The sequence below is a fragment of the Typopeltis vanoorti genome, chromosome 9, assembly GCF_054136105.1.
Source record: "Typopeltis vanoorti isolate ZY-2024b chromosome 9, IOZ_Tvanoo_1.0, whole genome shotgun sequence".
NCBI classification, from domain to species: Eukaryota; Metazoa; Arthropoda; class Arachnida; order Uropygi; family Thelyphonidae; genus Typopeltis; species Typopeltis vanoorti.
In genome coordinates, this window is record NC_143557.1 from 83,290,662 (window position 1) to 83,317,646 (window position 26,985).

General features: G+C 36.1%; 1 protein-coding gene across 3 annotated transcripts in view; it reads right to left on the bottom strand.

Annotated features, from left to right (window-relative positions):
- The window catches only part of SPoCk (secretory pathway calcium atpase), a 518,064-nt gene that overhangs the window by 15,609 nt on the left and 475,470 nt on the right, over positions 1-26,985 (bottom strand). For all 3 annotated transcript variants that reach the window (XM_090398525.1, XM_090398527.1, XM_090398526.1), the window contains exon 23: positions 435-576. In XM_090398525.1, the coding sequence (XP_090254651.1) occupies positions 435-576 (142 nt within the window). The remainder of the gene's footprint in view (positions 1-434; positions 577-26,985) is intronic.

The following is a 26,985-nucleotide window of genomic DNA, read 5'->3' on the forward strand; positions in this document are numbered from 1 at the left end:
TTTTTTTTTCTTTTTAAATCATATTGTTAGCTGTCCTTAACTTCAACTTGTTTATCATCATGACTTTCATTTTTGCAGTGTTCAGCTAGTCTATTATCTAGGACTGTGGATTGAAATGTTCTGTTTACTTAAACAGAAACAGCACACATACACAGAGTTTGTTCCACTGAATATACAAAAGGCATTCATGTGCTATGTTTATCAATTGCATATGTCCTTCAATGGTTTAGAAAATATTCCCTGCAGCCTTCTGAGACTTGGCCCACAGCACCAATGGGAATGGTCTTTTTGCTTCTGTATGATAATTCTTACAAAGGAAAGTTACTTTTTTTTATACTTCTTTAAATTAATTTCTTCACTATTATTCTTTTTAATTATTATTTATTTTTGTAAATACTATCAAAATACATGAATAATATAAAAAATATATGTACCAGACACTGGCAAAGCTTCAGTCTGAAATATACTTTGCAAAGGAGGGAAGTAAATAACAAGTAACTGTCCAATTACAGAACCTGTAACTGCTAGAAGGAACATCTTGTTTGTAAAGAAGCCAATGGTAAATACAGATTTTGTCTAGAAGAGAAAAGAATCATAAATTTATTTTGAATTTCTACTATATAACATTTTTATATTTTCTGTGTATTTAATTTAAAAATCCACTTGGTCTTCAATGGTGCCCCCCCCCCCCCCCTATATCAAAGGGAATAGCCATTTGCAGCATTCCCAGAAGCATCCCTTATATTTTAAAATTTATGTAATTATTCCAATTTCCATCAATTTATTTATATTTTTTTTTAGTCAAATAAGAAGTTACTTGATATTTTTTTATTATTCATTTGCATAATTTTTGTACAAAAATCAGAAAAATAATAAATAAATTAATAATACCACAGACATAAAGTGTCTGTGGTATTATTAATTTATTTATTGAAATTAAATATTTCTGAAAGAAAATAACAGTATCTTCAGTGTAAGATAAATCAATTCATATCAGTTAACTGCTTGAGGCAAGCATTATGAATTATAAAGCATGACATCCTATAAATGAAATCAAACTAACAGTATTTACACAGGTATAAAAAATTAATATGGATTAAATAAAAAATAAATAAATACAGCTGCTGAGGATGAGAATCTCTTTTAGAAATGGACAGCAGAGGAACTACAGAAATATCATGAATAATTGGTGCCACTGCGATGACAAAGATAAAAATAGTTGAAGTCTCTAAATAAGAAAAACTTCTCGAATGGTAAGCAATTTGAAATCAGAAATGTGGGAAAATTTCAAAATGTAAAAATGAATAACGAGCATTATTTGTGCCCATGGTTACAAAGAAGGTTCCATTATGGTAGAGGGAGAGGAATTAACCACCTCAATGTCAATATGGGTAAAATACATCAAATTCTTTATGCTATACACTTCATATTCATCATATATTTCTGTAATATCAATGGTATTACAATTTGAATAAGCACTTCATATCCATGATAACTTTGACATGTATACATGTCATGGGTGGTTAATGAGCACACCTGATATAAAGGAAAAGCTGATTCTTGTAAGAACTAAACAAAAGAGTAAAAACAAACATTTTGAATTTTTTTTTTTTTTTATAGAGGGGGAGGGGAAGAAAAGGTAATAATAATAATGGTGAATCACTGGCTGTACTTCTTGACATAAACTTATCATTAATAACATCATGTTTCAACAAGTAACTTGTTGCCAAAACTACATCACTGGGAAGAGATCTCTATGTAGTCTTTAAGGAATGCAGAGAACCAACCAACGCTTCTGATTTGGTCACCTGAATACTGAATGATCAAATTGTATTCTATATTGGCTAAACTAAAAACAAAACAATGGCATAACAAAATGAAATATAGGTTCTCCACTGCTTTCATCAGTAATGAAAGAGAAATTTGAAAAGGTCCAAATACACCTGCACATATGGTTATTACTTAAATTTTATTCAACGTCAACTTTCTGACTCCTCATTCTGCATTCTTTTGTGTGAGACTGGAATTAAATCACTTCCATCACTTGAAACACTTTGGTCGTCCTGTTCATACTGCAATGCTGAAACGTTTTCTTCAGTAAAAGGAACTAAATTAGCACTAATTTCCAATAATTCTGAAGTTGTTTTTTTTTACTACGAACTCTAATTAATTTTTGAAATTAATTGTTGTATAATTAATTTCAAATATTCTTCATATCGCACCGTACATGACTTCAGTTCGCGTTTACTGTTCAGTATTTGGATCATGAAAATGACTTTGCAATTTACTAGCCATTTGAAACCCTTCTTTAATTAATCCTGCAGTGAGTGGAATCTTTTCATTGCCAATCATCAGTAATGAAACAGAAATATTGAAAATGAAACTTCAATATCTGCAGACGAAAAACCATCAAATCCTTCTTCGCCAACTGCATGTGCTAATCTGATAATATTGGGATATACAGTTGGCGAAGAAGGATTTGATGGATTTTTCTTTTTCACGCATTCTGGCCAAGTAGCTTTCCAGCATGCATTTAAAGTTAATGGTTTCAATTCTGATAACACCAACTTAGCAAGTTTGATGCAATCCAAAATAGAAAATTTCTTCCACACATCAATAACTATCAGTAAATTATCCTTATCTAATTTATCCAAAATGTATTGGAATTTTCTTCTTATGTAGTAAGTTTTGAAGGTAGCGATCACACCCTGGTCTAGTGGTTGTATTAAGGATGTTGTTTTAGGTAGCAAAAAACAAAATTCCACATTCAGGTGTTCTAAAACAGGATGGCCAGGCACATTGTCTATAATCAATAAAACTTTAAAGTCCAGATTTTTTTCCATCAAATGGCATTTAACATCTGGAACAAAACATTGATGGAACCATTCATTAAAAATTTCTTTTGTAACCCAACCTTTTTTGTCTGCCCTCCAGTGCATGGTAACGTGTTAAAATCTCACACTTTTCATTGCCCATAGTCTTAGGGATCGATTAATGAGTAATGGTTTTAATATACAATCTCTTGAAGCATTGCTGCAAAATAATAGAGTCACATGATCCTTAGCTACTTTAAAAGTCACCAACACTTTTTTGTGATTTTGCTATATAAGTTTTACTTGGCATTTTTTTTTTTCAAAAAAAGGCTGGTCATCTGCATTCCAAACTTGATCAGGAGTGTAGCCACCATTTTCAATAATTTTAGACAGTTTTGAAAGAAATTCCCTAGCTGCCAGCATCTATCTGCAGATGCAGCTTCTCCTTTTATTTTTACATTATGAAGCGCATATCTTTTGAGAAATTTTGTAAGCCAACCTCTGTGTGCAGAAAAATCAATTGCTGTTTGATGTTGCTGGCTGGCTCCTTTTCCTGAATCTGTACAACCATAATGCTTTCTGTTTGATGACATTTCCATTTAAAGCTATTCCTTTTTGCGAGCAATCTTCTATCCACATCACTAGGGGCGTTTCCCATCTTCACTTTTATAATGCCTCCCATATATGATGAAGACTTGCCACCTAATTTTGTTCCATAAAGAACAGATTTTCTAATAGTCTCTTCATTTTTCTTAATCACGGTAGCTTTGTTCAGTCCAAAATATTTCCCTAAGGATGTTGAACCTTCTCCAGCTGCTAAATGATCTACAATTTGGATCTTTCTAAAGAAATAGCCTTTCTTTTCTTCTTCTGTCTAACTGAATTATCTGACATCGTGATTAATAGAGTAATGTTATGAAAATATCCAAAATTAATTAATAATTAATTTTAATAATTTGATATTATGCATACAAAACTTCAACATTTAATATATACCTGTATAAGTCTACTGCATGAACAAAACATAAGATGTGTAAACGTTCTGAATTGTAAACAAGAAATGATTGTTTAGCAAACAGCTTAACTCCTTTCAAGCAGCTTTATATAGGCGGGCCTTCCGTAATGGACCAACTGGACTTCGAGGAATCATCATGGTACCATTCTGCTTCCAGGAACCAATGGACCATCTGCCTGCTTAACTTAAGGGAATCGTAATTACAAAAACTGATTTTTTTTTTTTTTTTTTGTCGCCACAATTGTCTACATTCTGTAGCGTAGAGTAACCCCTGATATTTAAAACATCAAGGGGGGTTCCCTCAGAATTCGAGTTTAAGTACATATGTACTACCATTCTAGGAAAATACCCTTTTTAACAGGCAGTTTAAAAATAAGTGCCATTTGAACCATGTTAAATCAAAATATACCATGTAAAATTAGAACTGCTTTAGTTTTCTAAACAGTGGTATTTCGAAATTGTGTAAAAAGAAAATTAGCTGTATTTAATTTTTCCATTCGCTGTATGTGAATTTATGCACATTTTTATGTTGGAATATGGTATCTGTAATGATTAATCCATGTCCTGAACAGAAATCCAGCAGGTATTTAACACCATTATTAGTAGCATTGGAATTTTTCTCCATTTTTTTTCCAGAAGTATTTTTATTCATCTGGGATTCACTTCCTGCACACGTCTTCAAAAATAACCTGCATTTTTTTTTTTTTTTTTTTTTTTTTAAACTATTGCCTATTCTTCTTTGTCTCTATAACACTAATCTATGCAATATGTATTTCTGTAATCCTACTGCTTAACTTCTCTTCCTTTCCCACAATGCTCCTGACTGGTGTCTGTTTTCAATTCCACTATTTCAGATTATTCAAGTAATAACTTTTCCTTGTTTGCTAGGGCTTCCCAAAGAAAACAGTCGGGCATCACTTAAACAGGTGACTCATCCCCCCCACACACAGCATAACATTATGATCATGTTATTTAAGCCAATTTGAGAATACAATTTAGTTTGCTAAAATTACCAGCTCATTTTCATTTGATCAATATGCAGATGGATACTTAATAATGGGGTGTAGAGAAGGTAAAGACTGGACATTGGGTTCCTGCATTCCTTATAGGGTATGCAGAGGTCTCCTCCCAGTTAATTAGTTTTAACCTTTAAGTACTGGTAGATTTTCTGTGAATCTATTGGAAGCTTCTGAGTAATGTTCTCTAGATCATACCACTTTATGTCGGAGGCTTAATGGAATGTATACAGCACTCAGAAAGGATTAACATAGGTTTAATACTTCCTATATTTTGTCCTAGTCACTAGGCCATCTTCGGGGATTACAAAAACAACTAATGTGACATGAACACAAATATCATACAATACTAAGCCCAACCACGTGGGTGACACTAAAGTCCTATCTAGGTAAAGTGCCCTCTAAGGGCGGTTGTAGGTGGCCTGGAATGTAAGGTGGGACCTCTGGTGAAGAGTGTTTCCCAAATCTCTGGAAGCTTAATGCAATCGTATTTATTAAGATTTGGTTGACTTCTGAGAGCTGCTGCTTCTAAGAATAGTCTCTCTTTTTTGAATTTGCTGTGTTGGAGCATGGTGGTTTTCTTCCAAGACATGGTCAGCCAAGCCTGACTAACCATAGTTGTGTTTACAGATGTAAGACGTGTTCCTCCAGGCAGATGGATGCTGATCTGCCTGTCTGTCCAAAGTACGCCAGCTTACAGGAACAGGGTACTTTGTACACTCCAGGCAGAGAGAGAGGAGGGAGCTGATCTTTAGTAGAACGGATAAGGGTAGCAAGTTTGCAGTGGGGCTTATATGCTGTGTGTAGGTTGTACTTTTTTAGAATATTGGCTATTTTTTCGGATGTGCCATGGATGTAGGGTATAGTGATGGCATTTTTAAACTCTTGTTGATGAGAAGGATGGGGAAGAAGAAGAAAGTGCTGTGTATGTGGTTAAGCTCAGTAGTGAGGGCAGTTCCACTGGAACAAAGATTGTGGGCTCTCTTGGTAAGAGTTTTAATAATGCCATATTGTTGAGAGGGGTGGTGGTGGGAGAGTTTGTGAATGTATCTTCCTGTGTGTGTGTGTGGGTTTTCTGTATACAGTGAAGGCAAGTGTACCATTAGGCAGGCGTGTAACTAAGGTGTCTAGGAAAGGTAAACAATTGTTCTTTTCCTTTTCCATAGTAAACTGGATTCTTGGATGTAAGCTGTTGAGATGACCGAGGAAGGAGTCTAACGTGTCTGGGCCATGAGGCCAAATAGAGAACACACTATCTACATATCTTAGCCAGATAGAAGGTTTGAGTGGGGATGAGTCTATGGCTCGTTTTTCGAAATCTTCCATATAAAAATTGGCAAGAGGAGGAAACCCATGGTGGTTCCCTCAATCTGCTTGTAGATTTTGTTCTTCCAAGAAAAATACCCAGAGTTAATGGCAAAGGAAAAAGAGATCTAAGATGTCAGACGGAAAAACGTTTTCTAAGAGAGATAAGGTGTCAGTTAAGGGAATATTGGTAAACAAAGAGGAGATATCAAAGCTTACCAATATGTCTGCATTGCTCAAGGTTAAATTTTCTATGAGGGCTTTAGAGTGGGTAGAGTTTTTTATATAGGATGTGGACCTTCCAGTGAGGGGGGGGGGGGTCAGAGAGTTGGCCAGCTGTTTAGACAGCCTAGTAAGGTGCGTTGGTGGCATCTACTATAGGTCTAAGTGGGGAATTGGGTTTGTGGATTTTTGGTAAACCATATATTTGGGGGAAGGGGGGAATGGAAAGGTTTAAGTTTTTTCATAATATCAGGGGGCCAGGAAGATACTTTTTTAAGTAAGATTTTTTAATTTCTTAACTTGTGTTTTTGTGGGGGTCGTGTTCTAGCGGGATGTAGGTAGCGCGAACTAGGAGGATAATATTCATTTTATGATTGTATTCACTGGTATTAAGAATGACCGTGGCATTACCCTTATCCACTCTGGTGATGACGGTACTTTTTTCTTTGTGTAATTTCAGGAGAGCCGTGCGTTGGGCATACGGTAAATTACTTTTTGGAGGCGAAGAATGAGCAAGGATGTTGGTCTGATGTTGTTGGCTATCTCCGACGGTAAATGACCAATCCCACGTTCGATGTTAAACATTACATCAAGCACCGACAATATCAGACTTGACGTAGCCAACATCCTACGTCCCCCCCCCCACACACACACCCTGAATATACGGTTTACCAAAAATCCACAAACCCAATTTCCCACTTAGACCTATAGTAGATGCCACCAACGCACCTTGCTACAGACTGTCTAAACAGCTGGCCAACTCTCTGACCCCCCCCCCCCCCCCCCACCTCCTCACTGGAAGGTCCACATCCTATATAAAAAACTCTACCCACTTTAAAGCCCTCATAGAAAATTTAACCTTGAACAATGCAGACATATTAGTAAGCTTTGAAATCTCCTCTTTGTTTACCAATATTCCCTTAACTGACGCCTTATCTCTCTCTCTCTTAGAAAATGTTTTTCCATCTGACATCTTAGATCTCTTTTTCTTTTGCCATTAACTCTGGGTATTTTTCTTGGAAGAACAGAATCTACAAGCAGATTGAGGGAACTGCCATAGGTTTCCCCCCCCCCCCCCTCTTGCCAATTTTTAAATGGAAGATTTCGAAAAATGAGCCATAGACTCATCCCCACTCAAACCTTCTATCTGGCTAAGATATGTAGATGATGTGTTCTCTATTAGGCCACATGGCCCAGACACGTTAGACTCCTTCCTCAGTCATCTCAACAGCCTACATCCAAGAATCCAGTTTACTATGGAAAAGGAAAAGAACAATTGTTTACCTTTCCTAGACACCTTAGTTACACGCCTGCCTAATGGTACACTTGCCTTCACTGTATACAGAAAACCCACCCACACATACACACAGGAAGATACATTCACAAACTCTCCCACCACCGCCCCTCTCAACAATATGGCATTATTAAAACTCTTACCAAGAGAGCCCACAATCTTTGTTCCAGTGGAACTGCCCTCACTACTGAGCTTAACCACATACACAGCACTTTCCTCTCCAATGGCTACAGTGAACACAGTATCAAAAAAATAATCAGTTCCTCCCCCATTCCCCATCCTTCTTGTCAACAAGAGTTTAAAAATGCCATCACCATACCCCACATCCGTGGCACATCCAAAAAATAGCCAAGATTCTAAAAAAGTACAACCTACACACAGCATATAAGCCCCACTGCAAACTTGCTACCCTTATCCATTCTACTAAAGATCAGCTCCCTCCTCTCTCTCTGCCTGTAGTGTACAAAGTACCCTGTTCCTGTAAGCTGGCGTACTTTGGACAGACAGGCAGATCAGCATCCATCTGCTTGGAGGAACACAAGTCTTACATCTGTATACACAACTATGGTCAGTCAGGCTTGGCTGACCGTGTCTTGGACACCACCCACAGAGTCTCTTGGAAGAAAACCACCATGTTCCACCACAGCAAGACACGGTCATTCCGAAGATTTGGGAAATACTCATCACCAGAGGTCCCACCTTACATTCCAGGCCACCTACAACTGCCCTTAGAGGGCGCTCCACCTAGATAGGACTTTAGTGTCACCCACATGGTTGGGCTTAGTATTGTATGATATTTGTGTTCATGTTACATTAGTTGTTTTTGTAATCCCGAAAATGTCCTAGTGACCAGGACGAAATATAGGAAGTATTAAACCTATATTAATCCTTTCTGAGTGCAGTATACATTCCATTAAGCCTCCAACATGATGTCCTTACAGCACTTACGCCTCTACACACGAATCATACCACTTTAAAAGCCAAAGTTTAGCTTTGATATATTCTTCATTTGATTCCATGGACACCAAATCCTGAACACTTTCCACAACTTTCTTCACAAAGAATATAAGCATGTACAATTTACCAACAAAAGCAAAAACCAGAATTCTTGATACACTTATCACACATCTTCCCTACCAAAAATCTACATATGAGGTCAACAGATTCCCACAACTCAACACAAACTGATTCATCAGCACTGTTTAAAAAAGCTAAGATAAACACTAAAATAAATTAAATAATCAGAAAATAATTTTTTGATATTATAGTAAAAATCACCCCAAAATAAAAAAATACTTCGCAGCCTTCAAATTAAAAATTTATTCTGCTCTTCCTCCTCTAGGATTCCTTTAATTTCCTAGCCTACTTTGTGTGTGTGTGTGTGTGAGAGAGAGAGGGAGGGAGGGAGGCAGGGGGGGGGGGATACCAGAGGTGCCAAATCAAGTGCACTGTAACTTACCTTAGATGAATTACAGGTGTGCAATATCAATGTGATACCCAAGGAAAAAATAGCACAATTCCATATTTATATTTTAATAAATATGATAAACCAGGCATTTCTAATCATGAACTGTAAACTTTCTGCAAAATTAAACAGGATTTTACATGGCACAAATGCAAATTTAGGAAATCTAACAACCCCAAATTAACATGTTAACTTCAACAAAAATCATAGCATCAAGGTCTCCAGAAAATGAATTGCCTAGATTCAATCCTTGAAATCTCTAACCAGGCATCCAACTTTAATTCCTGATCTTTAATGGGTCAGTTTATAACAAAAGATTACTAAAAAAAGGTCTGACAATCACAATGGAGGCTCTAAGCTAATGACAGTAATCAATCTATTTAAATAATATGACTCTATGTTAGGGGTGCTTAAGGGTCAAAGCTGTATAACTGAGAGGAGACCTCCACATAGCCTTTAAAGGAATGCGGAGAACCGAACAGGGCTTCTGACCTAATGTCCAATCCTCACCTTCTCGTGGTGCACCCTGTTGGGTATCTACTTTGATACTGAACGAACGAGGATGGGCTGGCAATTTGGGATTTAGCCGACCAAATTGTATTCTTATTGGTTAAACCAAAATAAAAAATGATGGTACAACATGACAAAATTTCATGCCGGCTGGGGCGTCGCCCGGTTAAACAAGGCCCCCGTTGTTTTCGCCAGGGAACCAGGGCGAACAGCAAAAAGTCAGCTACTGGAACAAATCTGAAAACAAACCCCAACTCAACATCACCAGAGTTAAAGATCGGTACTATCAACGTAAGAAGCCTGAATGGCAAAGAAATGGAGCTAGCTGAGGAATTAGATAAGTACCAGATCGACATAATAGGGGTGACTGAAACAAAAAAGACCAAAACTGGTGAGATCTTTCTGAGCAATAAATACAAAATGTTATATTCAGGCAATAACAATCAAGGAAAAGAAGGAGTAGCCATAGTATTCAACACAAAATACGAGGCTAATCTTCTTGAATGGCAGTCAGTCTCAAGTAGAGTAATGTGGGCAAATATGAGAATGGGGAACTGGACAATGAGACTTATTTGTGCCTATGGTCCCACAGAAGGTTCTACTAAGGTAGAAGTGGAGGAATTTTTTGAGGCTTTAGAAAAAGCAACTGAATGAAAAAGGAAAAGTTGGTCCTTGTTGGGGATCTAAATAGTAGAATAGGAAATGATTGTGAGACATACAAAAATATTTTGGGAAAATTTGGAGAAAAGAGCAAAGCTAATAATAATGGCAAATATCTGTTGGATTTCTGCTCAGGACATGGACTGGTTATTACTAACACCATGTTCCAACATAAAAATGTGCACAAATTCACATGGAGAGAAGAGGCTAGGAATAAGAAAAGTCTCATTGACTATGTTATTGTTGATAGTGATGTTTTCTCCCTGGTGCAGGACACCAGAGTGTACAGAGGATTTGAAATTGGAAGTGATCACTATTTAGTCTTGAGCAGGATAAAATTGAGTTTCATATTGAAAAGAATAACATGTAAGAAAGTTTTAAAGCGAATAAAAGTTGAGCAGCTCTCAGATGTAAACTGTAGACTAAAATACAGAAATATTATTGAAAAGAAAATGAAAGAGTTTGAGAACAGGAATCAAACCTCGGAGATTCAGTGGCAAACTCTAAAGGAAACATTGAATGATTCTGCCAGAGAGGCATGTGGTGAGGTTGTGTGCAAAGATAAAAAAATCAGAACTCCCTGGTGGACACAGGAAGTTAAAGAGGCAGTGAAGGAAAAGAAGAAAGCATATCAAAAGTTCCTGGCAAATAAGTCAGCTTTTACTCTTACAGAATACAGAGACAAATGTAAGAAAGCTAAACAGTGTGTAAAACTAGCTAAACAAAAGTCATGGGAGGACTTTGGCAAGAATATAGAAAATAAATATCAAGAAGGTGGCAAAATATTCTGGAGGTTGTTGAAGAAGCTTAGGAATGGAGGAAAGAGTGCTGTAAAAGGAATTAGAGATGATAAAGGTGAAATGAAAACAGGAGAAAAAGATATCCTTGAAGTATGGGGTAATTACTTTGAAAAACTGCTAAATGAAACAAGCAGTGATGACAGCACAGTGATAAAAAACACTGACCAGGCATGCAGTCAGGAATACATATCCATACTTGAAGTAGAAAAAGCCATCAAAGGCTTGAAATGTGGAAAGGCAGCAGGAGTAGATGATATTCGACCAGAAATGCTGAAGTATGGTGGTATAAGAGTCTTACAGTGGCTGCACTGCATAGTTCAGAAAGCCTGGACAGAGGGACGAATTCCCGATGATTGGAGTAGAGCTCTCATAGTACCCATATATAAAAAGGGAAATAAAACTGAATGTGAGAATTACAGAGGTATTTCCCTACTGAGTGTTCCTGGCAAGATCTATGCAAGTATACTTGAGAAACGGTTGAGAAGAATTGTGGAAGAAAAGCTTGGTGAAGAACAAGCTGGATTCAGGCCAAATAGAGGCTGTCAGGATCAGATCTTCACTTTACGACAAATAGTCGAGAAAGCATGGGAATATAACAAAGATCTGTATTTAAGTTTTGTCGATTTGGAAAAGGCATATGACAAGGTGCCAAGAGAGAAGCTATTCAATACGCTGCAGTTATATGGTGTCAATGGGGCATTATATCAAGCAATACTTAGTCTTTATTTGAGTTGTGAGTCTGCAGTTAGAATTGAAGGAAGTACAGGAAGATGGTTTAATGTTAAATCTGGTGTGAGACAAGGATGTACGTTATCCCCTCTGTTATTCATTATCTATATGGATCACATTATGAAGGAATGTGGTATTAAACCTGATATCAAAATTGGAGATGTTAATGTCAGCTCTTTGCTTTATGCAGATGATGTTATACTTCTAAATAAATCCGCTACAAGTCTGCAAGATTCTCTGACTAAATTGAATAGCTGTTGTAATAGATATGGTATGAAGGTCAGCAATAAAAAGACAAAGACAATGAAAATAGGCAGAATCATTGAAAATGTCAACTGTGTTGTGAATGGAAAACCTGTGGAACAAGTAAAACATTTCAGCTACTTAGGCACAATTTTTACTGAAGATGGTAAACTAAATATAGAAATAGACAACAGAATCAGCAAAGCTGGTATCGTGGGAAGTCAATTGAATAAATTCATATGGAATAAGAAAGAAATTAGTCGGAACACTAAATTAGCTGTATACAAGACTGTGTTCAAACCAATTTTAACTTATGGATCTGAGAGCTGGGTCAGAAGTAAAACACTTGACCAAAGACTAGAGACCGCAGATATGAGAGTCCTGAGAAAGATTAGAGGCGTGAACAGATGGCATCAATGGCAATATCATATTAAAAATGAGGATATTAGGAAAGAACTTGACATTGTCAGCATCCAGGAATGCGTTAGCAGAGCTAATCTCAGATGGTATGGTCACTTAAATAGAATGGGAGAGGAAAGATTAGCAAAACAAGTGTTCTCTGCCAGGTTGGCAGGAAAACGACCCAGAGGAAGACCAAGATATAGGTGGATTGATACGGTACAAAGTGCCTTAGACGATAGAAATATAAGATCTGATAATGTTGGAGTCTTGACAAGTAACAGACTGATTTGGAGGAAAATTGTAGATAGGAAGTTAGTAATGATGTAATTTTTTCATGTAGTACTGTCATATCCTGTACACCCCTTGAGGGTACATGGCAGGAATTTGATGATGATGATGATGATGACTCTATGTTAAACAGTTCACAACCAAATATCAAAGTAAATGAGAACTTCAAGTCGCTAACAATTTTTGACTCAAGGCATCAAACAGTTCTCAAAACCCACATGGCAGTTCCAGATGTCCAACTGAGAAAAGAACCTAGGTGATGACAGCTAAAGAGCTTCACCATTATTATCAAGCCAATACCTTTTAAAACTAGAACTGGCTGAAATTCCATCCCCCATTCTCTTTCTTCTTAAAAATAACACGACTCTAAATAATCAATTCTAGTGAATCTTAACTAATTAGCCATTGAAAAATGAGTTTCAAATAATAAGCAAAACAAAAAAGAATGGCTACAACAAACAATCAGCAGAATCCTTTACAAGAATGCAGAAAAACAATTAAGGCCATAACCATTCTTACATTAGGGGAATATCTAAGAAAATAGAATACTGCAAAAATAACCACCCACAAAATTAAAAATTTTACCCAGCTCCTCTAAGGACCTTCCTCCCTTTACTCACCCAGGAGAAACGGGACATACAATTCTAATAAGAAAAGACGAATACAAACATTAAATTCCATAATTATGGAAAATCAGGTCTTTCTGATTGTTCTCTTCAAAAATGCCACAGAATTGAATGGAGAGACATCCAGTCCTTGCATTATACCAAAACATGGCAAGAAAGAAAATTCAAAGAAGCTTGTGGTATGCTAATTAATCATTCCAATTCCAACAAGAATGAAGGCTTAACAGTTCCAAGAATTTGAAAGCCATCTTCCAACCTACAGCCTCTAGGAATATTACTGCAGGAATCTCCAATACAAAAATTAGGAAGAACAGAAATATAGATCAATATGTTAACGAGTGGTTGCAGACAAACAAAATTTAAAAATAACAGGACTGTAGAGAATTAAATCCTTCTAATTTAGTCTCTTTCCATCCACTGATGGATGGAATTAACCCTAACTGGTAGCAAATGACCACTTAATTTTTTTTACATCTCCATTAGAGGTCATGAAACCAACAGAGCAGTAATGCTGTAACATACTATGATGTATCTCATGCCCAGTGTGTATACCACAATTCCTAATGATGATCATGATATAAGGTCAAAACATCAGATGATGTTATACTCTTAAATAAATCCAGCACAACTCATCATGATTCCCTAACTAAATTGAATAACTGCAGTACAGGAAGTGTTCTAACACAGTAGTTTGTCTTCATAATTCTACATAATGGATGCTTATCAGTGTGCAACAATGAAAGAAAGAAAAGCAATTCTATAATTTACTATGGTAAGATATAGTACAGTTCTCATATACCATCTTCATGTTTTTCATAATCAATTATGAAACAAAGTAAAAAATAACAGATAAACCGAATGGAGCATATGTACTGACAGACATAAACAAAGGAGATAGGATTTAATCCTATCATTATCAAAAAATTCAAAATAAAAAAAAAACTCAAATTTGTATATAAAGGAAAATTGCTTGGTTTTAACAGACTACAGATCAATGCTTAATCACATAGTGACTTTTTCAAAGCAAAATATGTAATTATCAAGATAGAAATTACAGCATCACAGGCTGATAGTTGAAACCAAAGATGCTATCAATGGATGCCATTAAAGATGTAATCATATATTGATAATTTTATAGTATAAAGAAATTTTTCATATCTTTTCTATTTCTTGATTTGCACAAAAATGCAAATACTCTAATAGCAGTGTTTCTTAAACTCTTCACGATTGTTGAACCTAACATTGTAGAGGGGAAACCTGGCTGAACAAGCTGGATTTAGGCCATATACGGGTTGTCAGGATTAGATTTTCAATTTAAGACAATTAGGTAAGAAATTATGGGAATTTAACAAGGATTGGTATTTGAGTTTTGTGGATCTGGGAAGGATATATAACAAAGTGACAAAAGAACAGCTATTTAAAATGCTACAATTATATGGTATAAATGTACATTACCATGGGCAGTACATATTCTGTTGAGTAATAAAATCAGCAGTTAGAATTGAAAGAGGTATAGGAAGATGGTATGAGGTTAAATCAGGTGTGAGAGAAGGGTTCACATTACCTCCACTGGCATTATATTATGAAGTGGTTTCAAACCTGATATTAAATCTCAGCTTACTGTTTCATTCAGATGATGTTATACTCTTAAACGAATTCGGTACAGCTCTTCAGATTCTCAAACTCAACTGAATAAATGCTGTAATAAATTTAGCACAAAAATTACCAATAAAAAGGGACAGACTGAAAAATAGGCAGGAACACTGAAAGGAACTGCATCCTGAATGGAAACTTATAGAACAAGTGAAACGTTTCAGCTATTTTGAGCACAATTTTTAGTGAAGGTGGCATATTAAATATGGAAATAAACATAATTAGCAACTGGTATCGTGAAAATCAACAGAATAAATTTATATGGAATAAGAGAAAATTAGTCAAAACACTAAACTAGCTGTATACAAGTGTGTTCAAACAAATTTTAACTTATAGATCTGAGAGTGGGTTAGAAACAAACATTTAATCAAAGACTGGAGACCAGATATGAGAATAAAAATGAGAGGAATGAACAGATGGCATCAGTGCAGAAACCATATTAAAAATGAGGATATTAGGAGGGAATACTAGACTTGTTTTGCTAACCTTTCCTTTCCATTCTGTTGAAGAGACCATACCCTAGATTAGCTGTTCACACTAACAATGTCAAGATTCCTCCTAACATCCTCAACAGATGGCAACGGTTTAATTTTTGTCTAATTTTTCTCAAAACTCTTATATCTGTAGTTCCCAGTTTATGAAGTTTTTTGACTAAATTCTCTCTCATTCCAGATAAATTTATTTTGTTGACTTCCAACCATACCAGTTTCTAATTCTAGTGTCTATTTCCATGTTCAGTTTGCCTTCTTCACTAAATTGTGCTAAATAGCTGAAATGTTTATATATATCTTGCCGACACACAAAAGGCCACAAGACACATTAGTGCTTGTGTGGGCAAGATGAAAAGAAGAAAGACGAATCTGATCACATTTTGTTTGAACAGCTGAAGAAGGTAGTGGGGGAGACTGTCCCAAAGAACACAAGGTGATGAAATGAAAGAGGAGACAGTGAAGTTGGTTCGGCAAGTTTCAAGATGGACTGTAAAAGGATGTTGGTTAGCAGCTCTTGTTCTAATAATTTTGGAGGAAAGTAAAGGAATAATAGTGGCCAATTCAGCAGAGCACTGCCCATGAAAGTATGTGTAGAAGTACAAGGCAGAAACTGAATATTTGTGAGAGAGAGAGAGGGATAATTAATTAGCTGGTGTTACACCCTGATAACCAAGAATGTAATAATTTCAGTTATCATGGTGTAACAAGAAAAAAAAAAATATAAAATCCTATGTAAGTAACTAATACAAAATATTTAATGACAGAAAATATGCTTGCATCCAAGTAAAATAAATATAGCAGAAATTGTTTGTTTAGCTAAATAATTAAAGAGGGAATCTTATTACAAAAAAAAAAAAAAAGGATATAAAAAAAAAAAAGTTAAGACAAAGATTAGAGATAAGAATTTGTATGCGAGAGGCTAGTTTAACACTTGAAAAAAGGAGATTAAAATATTCAAGTAAATTCTAAAAAGGGGATTAATTTAGTATAGAGGCTAGCTTAAAACAAATGACGATCGCTCAAGGCCAATTCCCGAAGTGAGACGTTGTAGCATGCAAGGAACCGTAGCATGTTTTGGGCAGAAAAACACGACTTTAATTGGTGAGTGAGATCGACTCCAGTAGGGGGGGAAGATAGAAAAGAAATTGAAGAAGGTGCCGATAGGGGCCATGCAGATAAAAGGGTTAGGATCCCCCCCATGCAGCTTTCTCAGAATTTCTTCACAAAATTTTCGTATAGGTAACACAGGTTTTCCTGAGTGATGGCGCAGGAGTCATCTCCGACGCAATAAGGAAACAAAGTGTGCGGGAATTTGATCCCGTATTCCTATTGCAAGAGACAAGGAACGCCGTATAGTTACAAGAAGGAAGGAATTTGTCTATGGATCTCATCATTCAGTACTAGTATCAAGGGAAAGAAAATCCATACAGAAGTCCGTGCCTACGTGATTAGTTCCATAGTGATAGAATAGAAGATCCTGTGTATGTCCTTTATTCAAGCACGAAAGGTATAGATCGTGAAACCCAGGGTTCGTCCTAGAAAGGTACTGTAAAATCTTGTATCAATTGAAATTGCATATACTTGCAATCATTATTGTTAATTGCTGGACAGGCGAAGGTATACTAGGACTTTAGTACAAATCAGAATAGAATAAGAGAAAACTAGTTTATATTATTTGATGAGCATTCATGTGTTAGAGATTTATGTAAGCGCATGGCATTTCATATGAGAGTGTCTTAAAGGTGAAAAGTATGTATGGGCATAGCGAAGGGATAGTTTAACCTATATTGTTTTGTAAGTTGGATAAGGTAAACTGAATATAAACATTAATGTCCATGGTATTATAGCAATATAGAGCATTCTGACTAGTATAAGGTTAAGTAAAGTGTTAATTTGTTCCAGAATTATATGTATATATTTATATGTATAAAGTCCGTTATGACGGCATGATCGCAAATTCCCATATAGGATTTTGCCCTAATACTTGTAATTTTATTCTTAGTATTGAATTGTGTTTTATATAATAGAAATTGAATTGTACCATGCTTGAGATCTTAAATAAACTTTTGTTCATTAATAATACAGTTGTCTGAAATTTCTGCCTAATGCACCACTTGAAAAACGCACGAACCTAATCACGCGGGAAATTAATTTGTTAAGTTACGAGACAGATGGTCACGACTGCTTAATAGTCTCATGCTCAGACATATTTTTGTATTTTGCTCCTTGTTTTCGAATTATATATCTTGAACTAAATGTCCTGAAAGGCGCAGTATAATATAAATATTAGGGACACTAAGGGTAGAAAAGGCTTAAATATTTGAATTTTGTAATATCTCGTGCATAGTTAAGTTTTGAATAAAGATAAAAATAGAGATTCACTTAAATAAAAGAAAGTTTAATAATCATAAATAGGGACACAACACTGGATTGCTCTCTTCTGGATAGAACTGAGCAATTTTAGAGAGGATTTTGGTGTACCACGACCAAATATGGAAGCAATATTCCACAGTTGGGAAGATTTATGATTTGTATAGAGTTAGCATCTGTGAAGGTGTGATGTAGTGTCATGTGCAAAAAAGAACACCACGTTTTATGGCAACTGCCAAAGCTATATTGAAATGTGTTTGTGCCAGGAAAGATTGGAGGCATAGGTCATTCCAGGAAGGAAAATCTGTGTTTGGATATCTCAGTATTACTGAAGCTAAGAGGGAGGGATGTGAGCTCTTTCTTGTGAGAGATTAGATAGGACTGGGTTTTGGTGGCAGTGAGGTCTACAAGGTAGTCCTTGCTCCATTGGGATATAGCTAGGAGATTGGAGGTCAGGCCTCTGGTCGTGGTTGATCTTGAGGGTTCTAATACTTGAGCTCTACAAAGCTTGTCAAATGAAAAGGAGGAATGGAGTGTACTGTCATCAGCAAAGCTATGGATAGGACTAGAAGCGGGTAATTTATATACAAGAGGAAAAGAGTGAGTGAACTAACGGAACCCTGAGGTACTATGGTTGGGAAATCTGAGGAGAGGAAACGAACCATCCACCATGACACGAAGTGAGCAACTAGTTAGAAAGTTGGCGATCCAGTTGCAGAGCGTGGATGGCAGTTTGCTAAGTAGTCCCTGTGCCAAACACGATCAAATGCCTTTGAAATGTCAAGGGCAATTACATGAGTTTCTCCAAATTTTTTCCATGGCTTAAGTCCAGAGGTGGGTAGAGAAAGCAAGATGATCAGCTGTAGATCACAAGTGGTAGAATCCATACTGCTGGTCACTGATTAATAAGCAGGTAGGTCTCTAGGTGGTTCAAGAGTTGGTTGTTGATTAACTTCTCCATCATTTTAGAGAGAACAGAAGTGAGAGCAATTGGATGGTAGTACATTGGTTGACTTTGATTACCTTTCTTTGGAATGAGCTGGATGTGAGCATGTTTCCATGTTGCTGGGCAGATGCCTGTTGAATAGGATAGATTAAAGACGAGATATAGGATAGGTGTTAGTTCTAAGGCACAATTTTTTACACAAAATACGTGGGATGCTGTCAGCACGATAACTTGTTTGTGTTCAGGATATTAAGGATTCTTCAGATTTCTTTTGGGAAGAAGACTATGGGTGACATGGAGAGGGCCATTCTTAGTAGAGTGGAGAGAATGTTACCAAGATCATCAATGCAGGAAATGGAAAAAAAAAAAAAGACTGATGCCAATAAGAGTTGGCCTTGTCTTTGGATGATGTAACTGCAGTACAATCTGGATGTGAAAGTAATGGAAACCTGGGTGGGCAAAAGTTGTGCCAAATGGCCTTGGCAAGGGACCAGAAGGAGTGATTGCCATTTTGGGTAGGAGGTGATTTTGCAGCATTTGATCCTTTCAAAGTCTGATTTGGATTTGTTGCTGTGAGCGAGTGTAGGCAGAGTGAGCAGCTGGAGTTTTGGTCTTGAGCCATTCATGGTATGCAGAGGTTTTTTCTTTTACTGCATTGGCACACTTTTTTGAGAACCAAGGCTTGGATGGTGGCTGAAAATTTGGAGTGGAATAAGGGATGAAAGCCTTCATTCCTGTGAGGATGATTTCTGTTATTCAGTCTGAGTAGGCGTGTGGATCCGAAGAACCGAATCAGTAGTCAGACCATGGGAAGGAGAAATAGAAGTCACAGAGGCCATCCAATTTGGTGCCCTTGTAGTGCCAAAGGACATGTGACCGTGAGCTGGACGGGTAAAGTTTGTTCTGTGGCAAAAGACTTGTATGGGGTTGTGATCAAGGGGCGAACTGACATCCACAGCATACTTGGAAGGGGAGCTTGTTAGGAAGAGGTCAAGTGTATTTGGCAAATTGAAAGGGGAAGGGGTTGTGCATTCTGGTAGGGAGATTTCAGTGCTAATGGCAAAAACCTTGGTATCCTCGCCTGCTTGATCAGTGAAACTGGAGAAGGGAACCCAATATGAGGTGTGGACATTGAAGCCCCCCAAGAAGGATAAACTTACTATTGGGGTATTTCAACTGTAGAAAGTCTAGCTTTAGAGAAAGAGAGAGAAAGAAAGAAAAAAAATTAATTGAAGGGGGTCAAAGTGATTAATGGAGTTTGGAGAGCAAGAGCATATGTAATGGGCAGGTTGATCTGATAGAGAAATTTTGAGCCAAAGTAGATCAAACAGCGGGGATCGGGTTTTGCAATCTCTGGCATGGTATATATCAGTTCTGATGAATACACAAGTGCTGCCCTTATAGCATAAAAAACCGTAATGTGTACAGTGGATGATCATATTATTAGTGCCACCTCCATAAATTACAGTAACAATTTTAAACTTCAACCAGTTATAATAAACAAAAACCTGGTTACACGGAGTTCTTTATATATTTTTTAATTAAATAATTATGTTTACTGATTTAAAATATAGAGTTGACAATACTGTACTGTTGGTTTCATAATCTGTCATACGGACGCCATTTTGTGTTTAGATTCTCAGCCATCTTGTTCAGTTGCATTTGTTTATGAGTTATTGAGGTTATTCGAGCGTTTTAATTTCTTTGGAGTGTTCTTATAATATTTTGATGGCAAGTAGTTTATTTAAAGATTTATATATGGTTTATAAGTGTTGTATTATGTTATATTATTTTAATATTTTTTTATTCTTTTCTTGACAGTGTATTTTTACCATGGGCAAGACCAAAGATCTTTCTCCAATGAAAATTTCAGAAATAAAAATGCTCTTTATGAATACTGAACATTCTCAAAGGAAGATAGCATCAATTGCTAATTTTTCACGAGCATCAGTGGGCTGAATAAAAAAAAAAAATGATGCAAATATTGAATTGGCACTGAAGCGTTTGAAGAAATGTGGCCAAAAAAAAAATTACCACCCCACAGGACAAAAGAAAAATTATAGATATTTGCATGGGAAACAGAAAGGCACCTCGGACGGTTCTTACAAAAATGATGCAGGATGCTGGCATTAAGATATCTTCCATGACAGCTAGTCGATGCATCAAGGACTTGGGTGTGAACAACGAAGCAGGATCAATACATCAAGGTACTGGAGACCAAGATGCTATCCCAGGTACAGGAGTGGTTCCCAAATAACGATTTCACATTCATGCATGATTCTGTTCCTTGCCATAAGGCAAAAAAAGTAACAAAATTCCTGAATGACAAAAAAGTCCATGTTTTTGACTGGCCTGGAAATTCACCGGATCTCAAACCCATCGAGAACCTTTGGGAACTGATAAAGCAGGAAGAGTGTTTGATTGATATGTGGGGCACAAGAATGAATCAATAAAATTAAACTGTGCCAAATGCATAGAAAGTATGTCCAAAAGAATCGAAGCAGTAATTGCAGCAAAAGGCAGCGTTATCAAATATTGATCTCATAATTATTTCTATATACTTTTTTTTTAAATTATATAAGCATACTTTACTTTTTTAAATGTATCATTAGGATAATTTTAATAAAAACAATTTGATGTAAAAATATTGACAATGTGGTTTTATTTATATCCGAAACTCACAAAATACCTTTTTCGCACTGTGGCGCTAATAATTTGATCACCCATTGTAGGTTTGGGCAGTTGAGGTGGATACTGGTTATTGAGGTTGCCAGGTGGGGTTCTAATAGGAATAGCAATTCTGGTTTAGAAGACTGTAGGTAGTGGTGCACATTGTTTATATTGCTGTTTAGGCAATGGATGTTGGTGAAGTAGATATGGAAACTTTTTTTTTTTTTGGTAAGAATTAATGTTGGTGGGTTATTTGGGAAGTTTTTTGGTTGGCTTTTTTTAATATTTTTATTAAGCTATTTTTTTTGGAGAATTTTTGTGATCTGTAATAAAATCACATTTCTTTGGTGAAGAAGAGATTGAAAGGAAGTGGAACATGCAGTGAGATATAACAGACTTGCAAACATTCTGCCTACACAGAGGGGGTACTCTGTCTCTTGTCTATATGTGGCCTTGACATAGCCCCCAGCAGCCGATGCTTCTAGTTTCCCTCCTGTCACCAACTAGCAAGATATGTGGTTGCGGTATTTGGTGCTAGCTGATTGGGAAGCTTCCACATTTATTACTAACTAGCTTGGTCTCATGCACCAACCAGCAGCGGAACAGTTTTAATGAAGTACCCTCGAATGCAGGGAGGGTCTGGGCTACAAATAATGTGGTTGGTATGTCACTGAAGGCATCATTCTCTGCATGTGGGAAAAGAGAGGGATGGGGAGGGCAGAAACAAGAAAATAATGACCAAACCCTAGCAGGCAAGGTAGTGGTATTTCACTGGGCAATGAAAGACACCTACCATCTAGGAAGTAAGTTATACTTTTGCAGCAGCAATGCTTGCCAAGTTTGCCAGAGCCCTGTTTGTGAAAACAGGCTACACCACAGAAAGGTCAGGATGACTCGACTGCGAAAGGCTATATATTGCACATCGATAGCCCTTTAGTACTTGTTCTATTGGTTCTTCATTCAGGATGTGGTTAATGTTTTCAGTGTTCCTGCATATTTTCATAGTCTCTCTTTCATACTGAATTTATTACAGCGCTTATTCAATTTAGACAGGGAATCTTGCAGACTTCTACTATATTTGTTTATGAGTACATCAACTGCATCAAGTAAACAGCTAAGTTGAAAATCTGCAATTTTGATTCCGACTCCATGGATGTCTGATAACAATAATCATTTTGATATCAGGCCTAATATCACTTTCCTTCGTGCGATCCATATAGATGATGGATAACAGAAAAGATATTGTGTACTCTTGTCTCACACTAGATTTAACAAATCATCTTGTATTCCATTCTAAGTGCTGACTTATGACTCAAATACAGAGTATGTATTGTTTGATATAATATATCATTTACATCCTTAATGTCCAAAATTCATTGCCACTAGCCATATGTGGTGAAAAGGCCAAGGATTTGTGGTGGATCGATACTTTTAGTGTCGCAAATATAAGTACATCTCATCTTCCTTTCCCTCGGTGTCGAGGGTTTATTAATCACTGGACTTCAAACCGTTCATAGGATAAGGTGGTCAGTCCTATGTCCCAGTGTATCCTATGTCCTGTAGTGTTGAATTCTCAAGTTCTATTATATGTAAGTACATATAAAAATAAAAATTTTGTGTAGAAAATTTAAAATTTCTTAATAAAAATAATACCCCTTGATGGCTTGTACACATAGGCCTACCACTGTCGCTGGTTGCATGTTGGCTGTATTATTTTGTATGTTCATTCAAATTAACTAATGCTCTGTTTTTTTCACTGCACTTGTTCTATCACTGTAAAGCATTATGGCTAAGAGTAACTATTATATTCAGAATCTTTTGATTTCAACAAAACAACGCGAATTATCACATTAATGACAATAAGTGTTATGTTAAATATATGTATGATTTTCTTTGCTAAAAAAAAAGGAGAATGTAAAATATTGTGAATTAAAACATACATAATTTTTATATTTATGCATACAGTTTAATTTAATATAATATTCAGTGATTGATTATCTTAGATATTCATTCATAAAAATTACATCCTCTTTCAAAAATAGAAATTTCATATTTGATTGCATGTGTGAATACATTATGACAGAAAGTAGAGTGGCAAATATGAAAAAGTTGGACGCCACTGATTTAAACTACATAATTTTATTTTGAATAGTTTTCTCTTAGTATTTTGTCATATGCCATTTCCAGATCTACAAAACTCAAATACAGATTATATTCTCATGATTTTTCAGCTATATGTCTTAAAGTGAAAATCTGACCCTGACAACCTATATATGGCCTGAACCCAACTTGTTGTTCTCCAAGTTTATCTTCCACAGTTTTTCTTAGCCTCTTTGCAAGTATGTCTGCATTAATCTTACCTGGAACACTAAAGTAATGCTTCTGTAATTCTTGCATTTAATTTTAGTTCCCATTTTATAAATGGTACTATGAGAGCTCTACTCAAATCATCTGAAATTTTACCCTGAACAAATAGCATGGATTCTTTGCAAATTCAATTTATGCACTTCCTTTCAAACCAGAAACTGTCTTCTTTCTTATCATCTACAAAGGATACATTACCACTTCACTCTTTACCAGGTGTTTATCAAGTACCCTGCTCATATCATCTTTGCTATTTTGGACAGACCGGGCACTCTGGTTTGATTAGAATCCAAGAACATTAAGACTTTTGAAAGTTTTTCCACTTGGTTATACTATAAATTAAAGATGTCAAAAAGTTATATTCTTGGTTTCATCCTTTATCCAAGTGTAAGCAAACAAAGTTTGCAAATGAAGTCACTTCATGACTGGGCTACTTGTATATAGAGGCTAATGACTTCACATCAGTTGCCTTAGTACTATAGTAAGACAACTGATGTGAAGTGATTTCATGGGCAAACTGTCTGCTTACACTTGGATAAAGGATGAAACCAAGAATATAACTTCTTTGCATCTTTAATTTATAACATTAAACTATATTGCATAATCTTAATGTTATAAATTAAAGATATCAAGAAGTTATATTCTTGGTTTCATCCTTTATCCAAGTGTAAGCATATTGCAGGGATTGCTTAAGGGTCAAAGCCAAATAACTGGGAGGTGACCTCCACATTACCATCCAGAAATGCAAAGAACTGACTGAGGCTTCTGACCTAATGTCCAATCCTCATCTTCATGTGGTGCACCCTATTAATAGGTATCTACTGGGTACTGAACAAGGATGGACTGGCAATTTGGGACTTAGCTGACCAATTTGTACTCTCTATTGGCTTAAACCACAAATGTATATAATGGTACATGATGATATTTTATGCTGGCTGAGGCATCGCCCCATTAAACAATGCCCCCCCCCCCCACACTATTTTTGTCAGGGAACCAGGACAAAAAGTGAAAAGATAGCTATTGAATCAAGCTCCAACTCAATTTAGAAGAAGAATAAACCCAACATCAGAAGAAATGAAGATAGGAACCATCAATATAAGGAGTATTAATGGAAAGGAAATTGTGCCTATGGTCCCACAGAAGGTTCTTCCAAGGAAGAATCGGAGAAATTTTTTGCGTCATTAGCACAGGCAGCCGATATAAAGAAAGCAGAAAAAGCTGTCCATGTTGGAGATCTGAACAGCAGAGTAAGTAGGAAACGAATTTCACCAGGCATATAGGAACATTTTGGGAAAATTTGGAGGAAAGGGCAAAGCTAATAATAATGGTAAGTATTTACTGCACTTCTGCTCAGGACAAAGACTAGTCATTACTAACACTATGTTTCAACATAAAGATGTTCACAAGAAAACAGAAGAAATAAGAAAAGCCTCATTCACTATGTCATTATTGATAGTGATATTCTCATGCTTGTTCAGAATACAATAGCATACAGAGGATTTGACACTGGAAGTGATCTTTACTTAGTAATAAGCAGGATAGAAATGGATATCACATTAAAAAGAACAATATGTAAAAAATTTTAAAAAGAATTAAAGTTGAGTAGCTTTTACAAATAAATTATAAACTTGATTATACAAACATTATTGAAGAAAAAATAAAACAAACTGAAAAATAAGAACCCAAAATCGGAATCTCAGTGGCAAACTCTGAAGAAGACACCGATTGATTCAACAAGGAGATATGTGGTGAAGTTGTATGCAAGGATAGAAAAATAAGAACACCATGTTGGACACAGGAAGTTAAAGAAGCAGTCCTGGAAAAGTGAAAGCATACCAAAAGTTCCTAGCAAATAAGTTGGCAGATGCCCTAAAAGAATAGATAAAAATGTAAGAGAGCTAAGCTATGTGTAAAAGTAGCTAAACAAAATCATGACAAGACTGGTAAGAATGCAGAAAATAAATATCAGGAAGGTGGCAAAATGTTCTGGAAGCTATTGAAGAAGCTTAGAAATGGAGGAAAAAGTACTGTAAAAGGAATCGAACATGATAAAGGTGGCATGAAAACTGAAGATAAGGATATCCTAGATGTCTGGAATAATTACTTTGAAAGACTGTTAAATGAACCAAGCAGTGACAGAACCATACTAGAAAATTTTCAAGAGGAATGTAAAGAAGAGAAGTAGAAAAAGCCATCAAAAATTTGGAATGTGGAAGGGAAGCTGTCATAGATAACATTCGACCAGAAATGCTCAAGTATAAAATGGAAGTATAAAAGTTTTGCAGTGACCACAATGCATAATTCAGAGGATCTGGTCAGAATGCCGAATTCCCAATGACGGGAGTAGAGCTCTCATAGTAATCATCTGTAAAAAAGGGAAATAAAATGTAAGAATTATAAAGGTATTTCCCTGCTGAGTGTTCCTGGTGAGTTGTGCAAGTATACTTGAGAAAGAGCTAAGAAAAATTGTGGAAAGGAAGCTTGGAGAACAAGTTAGAATCAGGCCAAAGAGACGTTGTTAGGACCTAATTTTCACTTGAAGACAATTAGTTGAGAAATCAAGAAATCACGGGAATATGACAAGGATCTGTATGTAATCATAATGAGCGTGTATTTTCTTGATCACAGAACTAATGTAAATAACTATTTGGGCACACTGATAGTGTAAACGGATAAGTATTTTAATACCGACTAGTTTCACCAAACTTAAGCTGTTAGCATCATCAGGGTACAAGCACTGAGGTTAAAATATATCACAAAATAGATCTTAACTGTAAATTCTAAAAATTATAGTTACAAACTAAAATAGCATTGTATGTGAATAATATACATATCGCGTGGACATGATTTACTAGTTGTTGCTAAGGAACGTTCTATAGTTAGCATTAAAGTTCATTTCTTGTGTGTGCAGAGATCTAATTAGGGTTTTCTATATCTCTGGAAGTATTAAACCTTGGTTCCTGTTAAGGTTATCTGTAGTGCGCACAACTGTGGCTGCTTCTTTAAACATTCGAGAGTGGTAGTCCTCTTTGTCACACTCAATGATGTGGTTTGTTATGGAAAAATGTGATGACAGGCCTGATATGTCTTGTCTGTTGTTTTT